The 13,235-nt window shown below is 37.3% G+C and overlaps 1 protein-coding gene and 1 pseudogene across 3 annotated transcripts in view; one reads left to right on the plus strand and one right to left on the minus strand.

Annotated features, from left to right (window-relative positions):
- The window catches only part of Dym (dymeclin), a 369,953-nt gene that overhangs the window by 295,280 nt on the left and 61,438 nt on the right, over nt 1-13,235 (minus strand). For all 3 annotated transcript variants that reach the window (XM_047527019.1, XM_047527018.1, XM_047527017.1), the window contains exons 4-5: nt 12,340-12,433; nt 11,526-11,659 (exon numbers count right to left, since the gene is read on the minus strand). In XM_047527019.1, coding sequence (XP_047382975.1) covers nt 11,526-11,659; nt 12,340-12,433 — 228 coding nt within the window. The remainder of the gene's footprint in view (nt 1-11,525; nt 11,660-12,339; nt 12,434-13,235) is intronic.
- LOC124965727 (C-terminal-binding protein 1-like) lies at nt 6,733-8,023 on the plus strand (annotated as a pseudogene).

Below are 13,235 nucleotides of genomic sequence, written 5' to 3' on the forward strand. Positions count from 1 at the left end.
GCCAGGCCCTTACTACACCTCAGGGCCACTCAGGGAGGCCTGTAGTTCAGCCTCCACCAAAAACAGACCTCCCAAAACTGGGGAGGGTTGGTCTCATGACTGTGTGCCCGGGACAGGATCTTGGCATCTATCTGCCTCTTTCAAGCGGTCCTAGTTGTCTGCACTTCTAATTCCCAAACCTCTCCTGGCACTTCCAATTCCCAAACCTGTCCGGGGTTGTGGGGCAAAAACTGGCTTTTCTCTGATGTTATCCAACCCTGAAGGCATTCAGCTTTCAGCTTCCACCAAGCAGTTAAGTTCTTTAGTGCTCAATTTTCTAACTTCCAAAATGTTACTAGCATTGTGCCCACCCTTCACATTATCAGTGTCTTTTTGAAGTTTTGAGAAAATGCAAAATAAACATGCATGTTTAATCGACTATGGCTAAGAACAAGTTCTACAAAATAATTAACTTTAAAAAATAAATTTATAGCCAGGCGCAGTGGCACACGACTGCAGCTGAGGCAGGAGGATTGCAAGCTCAAACGCCAGCCTCTGTAACTTAGTGAGGCGCTAAGCAACTTAGTGAGACCCTGTCTCAAATAAAATATAAAAAGGGCTGGGGATGTGGCTCAGTGGTTAAGCACCCCTGGGTTCAATACCTGGTACCAAAATAAATAAATAAATTTATACTGAACTATTTTGTACTTTTTACTTGGGCTTTCCAAGTACCTGTTCCTTTTCTACTCTCTGTAGAACTGAACTAACCAGTTCCCCAAATTCCCTGCTCTCCCAGCTTTAAGCATGTGACCACCTATGCCCCACCACCACCAACTGTTCCCACCTCCAGCAACCACAGCTCCACAGCAGGCACTCAAGGACCACGTGGTACCTGCCTTCCCAGCAGGCCTACACTTCCTCTGTATGCTCCCCTTCCTGGCACCTCCTATTTCCCCGGGCCTGCCTTTCAGTCTTTATCCCCCTTTGTGCCTTGTATCTTCAGTCTCTCAATCTCCTTCCTCTTTCCTTTAAAAAAAAAAAAAAAAAAAAAGATAAAAGGGTTGGAAGTGTGGAACCCTTGCCTAGCATTTGTAATACCTTGGACTAAATCTCCAGGATTTATATTTTATTATAAATATTTTTATCATAAAAAATAAATGAAAAAAAAATAAATAAATAAATGAAAGTAATGAAACAAACTGCCTTCCACTGGCGCCAGCACCATGAGGTAGCTACTCCATCAGGCCATCCTGCACAAAACAACTAGTTGTTGACTAAAATAACGCTTTTTTGAATAGTGATGGGCTCCCAGAAAGTAAAGATCTCCAATAACCCCCCACCATAACCAAAAAGAACAATCGCAAGCAAGGAAATTGACTTGAATCCAGAGCAAATGCTGTGCAGCAAAGTCTAAAGCGGCACGCCCACAGGAAGGAAGGCTGTGATCGGCAGACTGTCTCCACGGCAGCCCGGAATTCCCTCAACCTGAAACCCCACGTGAAGCAAGAACTGAACAACTGCTGCAGGAGCCACAGTGGTGTGAGGCATACTGCCCCTGGGTCCCCTCAGAAGCAAATGCAGATTCCTCCCTAATTTGGGGACTCAGTTTAAGATCAAACAAATACACTCAACATCATTAAATACATAAGGAAACAAGCCATCAGAGGAAAGGGACTCAGATTTAGAGGGCTAAAGATTTAAAGTATTGGATACAAAAGACACAAAATATAAGATATTTTGTACTTATAAAGCAATATGAAGTTTTACTTTGACAAGAATGGGACATAATATCAAAAGAGAGGGAATAAAGTCTCATGTTGAAGGCAAGAGGAAAATGGTAACAAATTTGTAGAAGTATTTCATAGTTTTGCTGAGAGCTGACTTTGTCCCCTTTGACAAATTCTCAAAGGCAGGCAATATAAAGAGCTATCCTCAAATAATGATGGAAATTGTCAGTAACAATCTGCTACCACATCACATAGCCATGGTAAAATGTTCAAATACAAAATCCTCACAAATTTAGATTACAACCCAACCTCACTGACAGTCTCATTACTCCCATAAAGACTGCTTCATTGAAAATGCCAGCAATATCCATGTGATCATGGCAGCATTACAATGGATTGAATAAAGAAAAAATGCTATAATAGTCAACATACCTAAGATGCCTCAGTTGACTGTACTCAGCAGTTTGCAGATAGTCCCATACTTATGTAAATTCAACCTTCACACCACCTGTACTCCTGAATATTATCCATCCCTAAGCAGTCTTTCACATACCTAACTCAGTTCATACATGAGCTGATAAATGAATGTTTTCTCAGCTATGGCATAGTGAGGTTCCTGTTCACTACTCTTTAATTATTTAATGTTATTACACTATTATAAATTGTAAAAAAGTTGGAAGAGAATCTGAAAGGGCTTAAATTAGTGATCAGAAGTAGAAATCTTTAAACTAACAATATGTAAGACTAAAACAAAAATAATTACATATGCCAAAAACAGCTAGTCTTTAACCTTAAAAAGACCTTATGCTGGTGGGCCAATAGTAGACTCAATGATAAACAAAAAGAACATCATTAAAATGCATGTAAAAAATCCTAAATTGCTAACTCCATGTAAAAGCAGATAGTTACCAAATAGCAGACCACACAGATGGCTCTTTAAGAGCGACAACCACCTTGATAATGTGGTCTGTGGTTAAGAAAGTGTTGTTTTTACACAGTCCCTAGGTAATCTAGGATGATTAACAACAACACAAACATGCTTCTCAGGCCTGGATGAGTGTGCATGAAGGGGCAAAAGGGATACTGAAGGGAAGATGACTAGCCCAAAATAAACACAGTGCATCTCTTAATTACATCAATTTAATCAATATTAAGTAACAAAAAATAGTTTCATATTAGAATAAAAAAGACATATTAATATATAAAGTATGCACGATTTTTAGAATGGAATACAAAACCAAGCACTGGGTTTATAAGTGTTGGCTGATTACTCTCTTAGGCCCCATGGGGATAAATACTAATTCTGTTCTTGCTATAGAACTGGAAAGGTTTGCAAATCAAGAAGTAGAACTGTTCCTTATACTGTTAGTTCCACAAACACGAAGGCTAGCATTAACAGAACTAATACATGCAAGTCACAATTCTGATTTAAAACTCTGCTAAAATGTCAGTGCAGATTTAAGAAATACAGAAAGCTAGTTATCAAAATAATAAATCAAACATATTCATTCTTAAAGAGTTTCAAACTCAAAATCAATATATAAAACTCAAGCTCTGAAAATCAATGCTGAATGATAAACAATAATTGTGAAAGATAATGGAGTATTTTAGAGATAACTACATCAAATTAATTCTATGTAACTTTCACAAACATTTCCTCCTAGAATAAGCAGTTCATAACATTCAAGACTTCAAAATTCTGCAGAATTTCTCATACACCAATTTAGTTTATGTCATCAAAATCTCTGATTAAGTCTATGACTATAACACATAGTTACACAGTATATTAGGGTACATAACAATTGATCCAGAAAGAGGATCAAAAGTAGCAGAAATTCTAGCTATATTTAGAAGTATTTAGAAGATCTAGGCTTCATTATGTTCCTTTATGAAAGAGAAAAGAAATATATTTGATTTGTGACTAGTTTAGGGTTAAAAAAAAAAAAACACTGTTTTTTCAGTACAACTAATTAAGTAAATTTGGAGCCAGAAGATATTTCATTATTAAAACTACTTTTGGAGAAATAGTGGCTCAATCTCTAAATGTGCAGGATGGTTGTGTGTGCTTCCCATACCCAACCTCCATTTCCAAAACACTTCACAGAACTTTTCAATAAAACTGAGTTGCCTGTCCTCGTTAGAGTAGAATCTGAGGGGTGCCACGGGAGACACTCAAGAGTGAATAGCAGAGAATTCAAGGAAGGAACATTTATTTGATCTACAACAGAACTGGACAGCTGCTTCCAGAGACTGACAAAGTAAACATTTTCATTCAAGGGAAATACACATGAAACAGTCCCCAAATATCTAGCACTCTCCATTAAAAAATGAGAAGGGGGAAAAGATACATATAATCCATTCCTACCTTTGGTTTTTTGTTTATTTATTTACTTGTTTGTTTATTTTTGTACTAGAGACTGAACCCAGAAGTATTTTACCACTGAACTTAGTCCCCAGTCTTTTTTATCCTTTGAGACTAGGTCTTGCTAAGTTGCTTATTAGGGGTTCACTAAACTTCAGGGCTGGCTTCCATCTTCCCATCCTCCTGTACCAACCTCCCAAGTCCCTAAGATTACAGGCTTGAGCCACCACACCCAGCTACCCTTGGTTTTAAAAGTAAAAATTATCTGTGCTTATTGTATTTTATTCACTCTTTATAGAAGGTATGCTTTACTTGATAAATTATAATATGGCACATTATTTGAAATATAACTGTTTTTAATAGCATCAAGCAGAATTTTTGTATCTACACCTCTCTCCTGTCTTTACCTTCAGTACTGTTTCCCAAACTTAGGGAGGTAACAATTCATATTAACTGAAAACTGAATAAAACAGGAATGATTTTCCATGGAATAGGTCTTTTGAACAAAAGGGGCAATAAAAATGACAGCAAATAAAACTGTTAAATATTAATATGCTGGCTTTGTTCAATAATAACCTAGTTAAAGTTATTACATTCTTGCTTTGAAATGAAGAATAACAGCTTTAAAAGAAAAATAGACCATATCAAGATTCGGCTTCCCTGAAACCAGAGAACTACATCATTTGTTTGGAAAGAAATTTTAGAGTATTAAAGAAATAAAACTTAATTTTTTGTTTGTTTGTTTTTTTAATTCAACAGTCTCTTGAGGAGGAAACTGAAATAAAGGTAAATAAATTCAAGTTGTATTTTCCCTATATTATCATCAGAGGAAAAATAAAGATTTTTCACAAAAGTTAGCAGAAAACAAAAAAGAGAGCTGATATCTTCTTCAAACACAAACTAGATTTTGCTCATCCACCTACAGGAAGACAGTGCATGAGTAAATTTTGGCAAAATCCAAGCAGTCTACAAACTTCTTACCAAACAAAAAGGAAAAGCACTTTCCTGCTCACTGTCCTGTACAATGCTATAAAGAAAAGAATTTCCTACCTTGTGATATCTGCCACCTTTCAGTTTCCTCAAAAACTGCAGAGGTGGCTGCGCATGGTGATGCATGCCTGTAATTCCAGTGGCTCAGGAGGCTGAGGCAGGAGGATCAAGAGTTCAAAGCCAGTCTTAGCAACTTAGTGAAGACCTAAGCAACTCTAAGACCCTGTCTCTAAGTAAAATACAAAATAGGGCTGGGGATGTAGCTCAGTGGTCGAGTGCCCCTGGGTTCAATCCCCAGTACCAAAAAAAAAACCCTACACAGTCCCATAGTAAAATTTTTACTTCAGTGAAATGGAAGGAGATAGTCTCCTTAAGGATGTACCTACTAAATGGCTATCAAGACAGTCAGACACATACACAAAAAAATATGTTAAAACATTAGAAAACAGAAGAATCACATTTTTAAAGGTTGGTCAAGAAGGATAACCTCTTGACTGGAGTTGTAGCACGTGTGAGGCGCTGGGTTCAATCCTCAGCACCACATTAAATAAATAAATGAATAAATAAATAAATAAATAAAGTATTGTGTCCATCTACAACTAAAAATATTTTTTAAAAAAGGATGTTCTTATTCAACATATGCAAATCAATGTAATGTAATTCATCCCATAAATAGAATGAAGGTCAAAAATCAATAGATGCAGAGAAAAACTGACAAAATTCAGCACCCACTCACAATAAATAACACTAAAGAGCAGGTGTGGTGGCACACGCCTATAATTGGCTAAGAGACTAAGGCAGGAGAATGACAAATTCAAAGCCAGTTCAACAACTTAGTAAGGTCCTAAGCAACTCAGTGAGACCCTACCTCAAAAAAAAAAAAATTTATATATATATATATATATATATATATATATATATATATATATAAAAATAATGCTGGGGATGGGGTTCAATCCCCTGTACCAAAAAAAAAAAAAAAAGTTCCACCAGAAGACTGCTGCAGCTAACAAACAAATTCAGCAAAATAGCAAGTTATCAGGATACAAAATCAACATACAAAAATCAATAGCTTTCCTATACACCAATAATGAATTAGCTGAAAAAGAAATCAGGAAAACAATTCCATTCACATAGCTTCAAAAAAAGAGAAAGATACAGCTCAGAATAAATCTCATTAAGAAGGGGAAAGACCTTTACAATGAAAATTATAAAAAACTGAAGAAGACACTAGAAGATAGAAAGGCCTCCCATTTTCATGGGTAGGCAAAATTATTGTTGTTAAAATGGCCATATTACCAAAAGTGATCTGATCTATAGTTTTAGTACAATCCCCATCAAAATACCAATGGTATTCTTCACAAAACTAGAAAAAAGCAGTCGTCTTGCATGGCTCAGCTCAGTCGGGCAGTGGGCAGGAGCAGTGCCAAGGTTGCAAGGGCTAGCAGTTGTGCAGCACATGGGACTGGACTTGTCCTGGCCCATGCCTTTCAGTGGGCACTCGTACTTATTCAACAAGGGTCTCTCGTGAGACCCTGAGCCCCACACAGGCCTCAGTAGTGCTGTGGAGCAGTGGCACAAGAACTTTGGTTGGAGACATGGGATGAGGTTCCATGACAGGACACGACTCTGCCTGGGGATTCTGAAGACAAAAGGCTTTGGATAGTTGAATTCATGGCTGTGGAAATCTGGTCCAAATTAAGCAATGTCAGATGTCCGACCTCTGACCCATTGCACCCTAGGCCTCTGGAAGCACCGCTCGACAGCTGGAACTGCATAGTGGAGATGCCCATCCTGAATTCAGGACATGGCACAGTGGCCTTCAGTGAAGCACAATCCATGCAGGATATCATGAAAAGGTGCTGAACAAGGCAGTGGGTATCTGAGGGACCACACCATCACACCAACCAGAGAAGACCTGGAGAAGATCAAAGCTCTACAAATAATGAGGAGCAGTGACAACTACAACATCAAGTTAGCCCAGGACCAAGGCATCACTACCTGCAATGTGCCCATGGCATCTGTGGAACAGACCACAGACTCAACCATGTGCCACATCTTGAACCTGTACCTGCAGACCACCTAACTGCACTAGGTACTGAGGGATGGCCTAGGTGCAGAGTGGTGAGCAAATCCTCAAAGCAGTTTCAGGAGCAACCAGGAGTTGCAGGGAGATTGTGGGCAGACCATGAGTATCATCTGACTAGGTCACACTGGGCAGGCAGCAGCGCTGTAAGACAAGGCCTTGGTTTTCAATGTCCTCTTCAAGGACTCATCTCTGTCCTAAAGCATCAAGCAGGCCCTGGGGCTACAGCATGTGAACTCCTGGCAGAACCTCCTCTTCCAGAGCGACCATTTGTCCCTGCATGGCTGATTCAATGAGCACAACCACCAGCTCATAAATGACTTCACTGTCGAGCTAATGAGACAAGGGGCCTTCCTGGTGAACACAGCCTGTGGGTTGGTGAACCTGGTCCAGGCCCTGAAGGAGGGCTGGATCTGCAGCATAGTGCTAGCCGTGTATGTGTCAGAACCCTTAGATTTCAGCCAGGGCTCCTTGAAGGACACACCCAACCTCATCTGCAACCTCCATGACCCACAGTATGGTGAGTGGCCATCCATCGAGATGCACAAGGAGGCAGCCCAGGAGATCCATGCTATCATAGACCAAATCCGACAGCCTGAAAAACGGCTTTGACAAGGACCACCTAATAGCCTCCACACACACTGGACCAGCACGGATCCAGTTATGGGGCACACTGAGCTCAACAGGGTTGCCTATAGGTACATGCAGACATCATGGGTATGGCCCCAACTGGCATCCCAGCCTCAGTCAAAGGAATTGTCCCTAGCACCATGTCCCTGTCTCATCCCCACCCCCATGGTTCACCCACCCCATGCCCCTTCTCCTGGCCAAAATGTCAAGTCTGAGGTGGACAGAGACCACACAAGTGACCAGTTGTAGCCCACAGAGAGCTCTCTAGTCTCAGACTGGAGTGTGCAGAGGTGGCGCCCCAGAGACTGGGCCAGCAAGAAGCAGTGTGGCTTCCCCGTGTCTATTGTTGTTGTCTGGTACCATGGGCTGGCTCACTGGCCTGCGTCCTTTGCATTCCTCATAAAGTAAAAGAAGTTAGTAGCTAATTCTATCATGAATGTTCTTGTCTGTGTACAATTTTTAGGACATTAGAGAGGATGTGTTTGCTTAGCTGTCAACAAAAAGAAAACCTGAGGAAGTGTTCAGCAAGTCAGTTTGAGATTCTTTCCCTTTTCTGTGTTGGAACATGCCTGGAGCAATGGGTGGCTGGCACGCTTCTCAGGACAATGCATCCTTTCCATCTTTCTTTTTATGCCTCACAGTGTGCGTTGTTTTTTCTACCTGCTTGTCTTATTTTTAGAATAATTTATAAAAACAAAACAAAAGCTGCTTTTCTAATTTGGGCATGAACCCCTTTGTTCAAAATGGAGACAGCATCTCCAAGCAGCTCAGAGAAGAGTGAGCACCCAGGCAGTTATAGCTGCCTGATAACTTCTGTCCTAGAGGACACTAGCCACAGTGTCTATGACTAGGCCCATGCCATCCTGCTAATGTGGTAGACTAGCAACATTTTGATTAAAATCATGTTTTGTGATTAACCATTTATATGAATTATTTCAAACAAATAAAAATCCCAGAAAGTAAATTAATAATAAAAGATATATAATAGGTAAAGAAATTCTAAGCAAATAAAAAAAAAAAAAAAAAAAGCAGATCTTTTCTCTCTTGCTTTTCTCTCCCCCAACTCACTTTCTTTCTCCTCCTCACTTTCCACTCTCCCTAGGGCGCGCCCTTTCTCTTTCCCTTTCTTTTCCTCTCATTTTTCTTTCTTACACTGCTGGGAGACACTCTGTTTGCTTAATAAACTCCCTTATGTGATTAAAAAAAAAAAAAAGCAATGCTGGAAGCATCACAATACCTGACTTCAAATTATATTACAGAGCTATGGTAATAAAAAATGCATGGTACTAGCATTAAAAAAGAACATAGGAGCTGGGGTTGGGGCTCAGTGGTAGAAACCTTGCCAGCATGTGTGAGGCAGTGGGTTCAATTCTCAGCACCGCATAAAAATAAATAAAATAAAGGTCGACTGATAACTAAAAAAAAGTTTTTTCAAGTCAATTAAAAAAAAGAACAAATACAAATAGCCAACAAATATATGACAAAATGTTCAGTATCTAAGCAATTAGGGAAATGCAAATCAAAACTACACTGTGATTTCACCTCACTCCGGTTAGAACGGCTATCATCTAGAATACAATGATAATAAATGCTGGACAGGGTGTGGGGGAAAAGAAACTCTTTTACACTGTTGGTGGGACTGCAAATTAATACAACCACTACAGAAATCAATATGTAAGTACCTCAAAAGACTAGGAAGGGAGCCACCATATGACCCAGCTATTAGATTCCTTAGTATTTATCATTTATCCTTGGTATTCCTTGGTATTATACTATAGTGATACATGCATACCCATATTTATAGCAGCACAATTCACAATAGCCAAATTATAGAATCAGCCTAAGTGTCCACCAACAGATGAATGGATAAAGAAAATGTCATACAATGGAGTTTTATTCAGTCACAAAGAACAACAACATGATGTCATTTGCAGGAAAATTGATGGAACTTGAAAGCATTAAGTGAAATAAGTCAACACAGAAAATTAAGTGTCATTATGTTTTCTCTCACATATGAAGCTAGAGAGAAAAAAGGAAAAAAAAGACAGGGGGTTCATGAAAATAGAAAGCAGATTAGTAGAAAAGAGGAAGGATACCAGTGGGAGGGAAGAAGGGAGGGAAAGGGGAGGTACTAGGAAACAAAATTAGTCAAATTATATTGTTATATTGTGTGAATATACAAATTTCTAACTTTGGATTTCACTAATATGTATAATTATAATGCACTAATAAAAAATACCACATCCACAATAAAAAATACATAATAAATTTTGAAATGAAAAACAGAAAAATGTTGTTCTCTGTTGTGGAAATACACTAGGATGAGAATGAATGAAACATTATAGTAAATGAGAAATTTATATTCTATTTCTACAAAACTGTTTCATAAACATTAAAGAGGCCATAAGGGCCCTAAAAAAGAATAAACTGACTATCCTAAGTTGTTGGACGGTATGTGTAGGAAATGTCTCTACTGTCATGTCATGTCAAGAGAGGGGAGATAAATACACACGGTGTATGTCTTTTCATTTATTTTAAATGTAACATAATTCCCTCAAATATTTAAAGGATAATAACCAGAATTTCTATGAGATTCCTGCTATCTAAAAATGGTTTTAAGAAATGCCTAAGTACAATAAAGGTTAACTGTCATTCCACAGGATCTTTTCTATCTCCCTACAACATTGCTTTTAAATTTTTCAGAATTCAGGAAATATTATACAAGTGAACATAGATTTACTCTAAAATAAATACATTGTGATTTTTGACTGGGTGAGCCATTAACCCTTTATATGTTTATTTTCCTTTGTCAACACTTGACTTTGACATATAAAAGCACATACATTAGCAACCACAGTGGAGTGAGAATCACTTGTAAGTATACGAAAGTAAGTGAAATTAAATATGCGTGAAACTCACAAGGCATAGAGGCCTCAATGAAAAGTGTAAATATAAGTGTTACAAAGTTCTCTCAATGCCTGCCCCCAGGAATTGATAAACTCTGAAGCACATATGATCCCCGTAAGCCTGAAGGTAGAAAGATATTTTGAAAAAACGGAATTTGTAAAACTGAGGAATGACACTGCTCTGGGCTCAGAAGAGGAAGTTGGTGGCAATGGAGTACAACACATGGCATTCCCCATATTTCATTTGTTAATGATCCTATTCTACTTTTCAACTTGACTTTTCAAGTTGTAAGTTTTAATGCTAACAAATGAAACATCAGCATTTGATCTTGAAAACTGCAGGCCCTTCTAACATGTGGAAAGAGGGTGGGGAACAAACCTCCAGCAATATCAGGAGAAAATGAAGACCTTTCCTGTATCTTCACAAAGAGGCAGATTTCAACAACATGAAACGGTCCTTAAAAATGTTATTTCTGATGAAGCAGACCCAAACACACCCGGTCTCAAACTGTTTCTGTGTCTTGTGAAAGTAAACGTTAACATTTATAAAATCCCTAATTCTGATTGATGTATTCTTCTGCAAAGTATATTTACAATTGATACCTTTGTTTTTTAAAGGAATAAATACTTGTGAGCTTTATATTTATTTAACTTCTTTCTTCTTTCACATGTATGCAAATGGAATAAATAAAAGTCTTGTTCCTACTTGCTTTCTTATCAAGAAAGAAAAATAAAAGTGATGATAGGAAAATTGGAATTTTCAAAGTTATACTTTTATTCCTCAGACTTTAGCCTTATAGGTTAGACATACTATACTCAGAACAACTTCAAAAGGCAATGCTTACCATAACTACCAGGAGACTTTTCTTCATAAGTAAAATGAAGTTGTAATTCCTCATCTGACATTTCACAGATGAACACTTTCAGCAAACAGCAAATAATAAACAAAGCATTATGTGTCTGCCAAATGAAGATGTGGCTAGAAAGGAAAGACCGAAATCATGTAAGAATGATAAACATGATTATTCGTAGTCCATGATTTCTTCATGATTTGTCATTCATTTTGCCCAGTCTACCTGTAATATTTCAACAATGTTCATATATTTTAATGGCTAATGATTACATGGGACCAGTGATGCTTACTGCATTCATATTTTACTCTGATAATCTCCCATAGTGAGTCTACTTATAATAATAACTTTATTGATTCCTGTAGGCATATCTGCTGTGTTAACATTACAGTTTTCCCACATAAAGGTAATTAAAAGTAAAGAAACTAAAAACTCCAAAAAATTATGGAAAAATAAACAGTATATGCAAATATGTAACAAATTTTAAATGAGCCATCAGCAGCAGCTCAGTATAATGCTTGCTATTTGTACTGATGACCATAAACTCAAAAAAAAGGGATTATAGGGCTGGGGATATAGCTCAGTTGTCAAAAATGCTGAAATCAAACTTTCCACAATTTATAACCTCACTCTAATGACTTATGACACTGAACTTAAACCTCCCTTTCACCTTTTTTCCCTTAATAATCAGGAGAATAAAGACTTCAGGAGAATTTTCTAAAGACCATAGTCTATTTCCACCAATAAATGAAAAATAATTTTCATATTGTTAAATGAAAAGCAAACATAATTTAATCAGCCAGCTTACTTCTGACATTCTGCTGAAAGTTTGAGTTCTTTGGTTCTAGAAAGGAAGACCTTAATTAGTGCACCAAGATTTCCTGTTCGAGGATTGTTTTCAACTGCAAGAGAAGAAAAGAATTTAAAAAGTTAAAATTAAGCACTGAAAAAGAGAACATATAATAACATTTATAAAATCAAATGTCAAATTGAAATTGCTTATTGACCAACCTTATACCAATTTCACATCTAATTATGGAAATAAGCAATGAGAGAAACTGTTGCTCTTGGGTCATAATTCTAAACATCAAAAATATGATTAACAAAATGAAAATTACAGGAATAGTAGAAGAAAGCAGCTTATCTCAGAATCAAAAATTGTAACTTTGCAGTTAACAGATACATTCAATTTACTCACCTACATTTCTCCCTTTAGGAAAACAGACATTTTAAAATCCTTGAAAATTGTTCATCTATATCTTTAGTATATAGAATATAATAAACTATAAAAGTAGAATTCTATTCAGAACTTCACAAATCACTCTAATGAGAAATGAAGACACATAAACAAAGCAATGTGGTGGGAGCTTTTTTATTAGACAACACTTTAAAGAATACTTTCATTTAAAGTTTTAAAGGAACTGAGAGAATCATGAAAGAGCACAGGAAAGTACTAGGGAATAAAATCTACCAAATTATGCTCTCTCTGTGTATGAATATACCATGATGAATCAGTTTATCTATGTAACTATAATGAAATAATAATTGAAATAATAATTACTAATTGACAATAATAATTGAAATAATAATTACTATAGAAGGGACTAATTGAAATAATAATTACTATAGAAGGGACAACAGTATCGTACAGCAAGCAGATGAGGGGAGGGTTCCAGGGAGGGAAAGGGAACTACTGGACAAGAT

Source organism: Sciurus carolinensis, chromosome 15 (assembly GCF_902686445.1).
Source record: "Sciurus carolinensis chromosome 15, mSciCar1.2, whole genome shotgun sequence".
Lineage (NCBI taxonomy): Eukaryota > Metazoa > Chordata > Mammalia > Rodentia > Sciuridae > Sciurus > Sciurus carolinensis.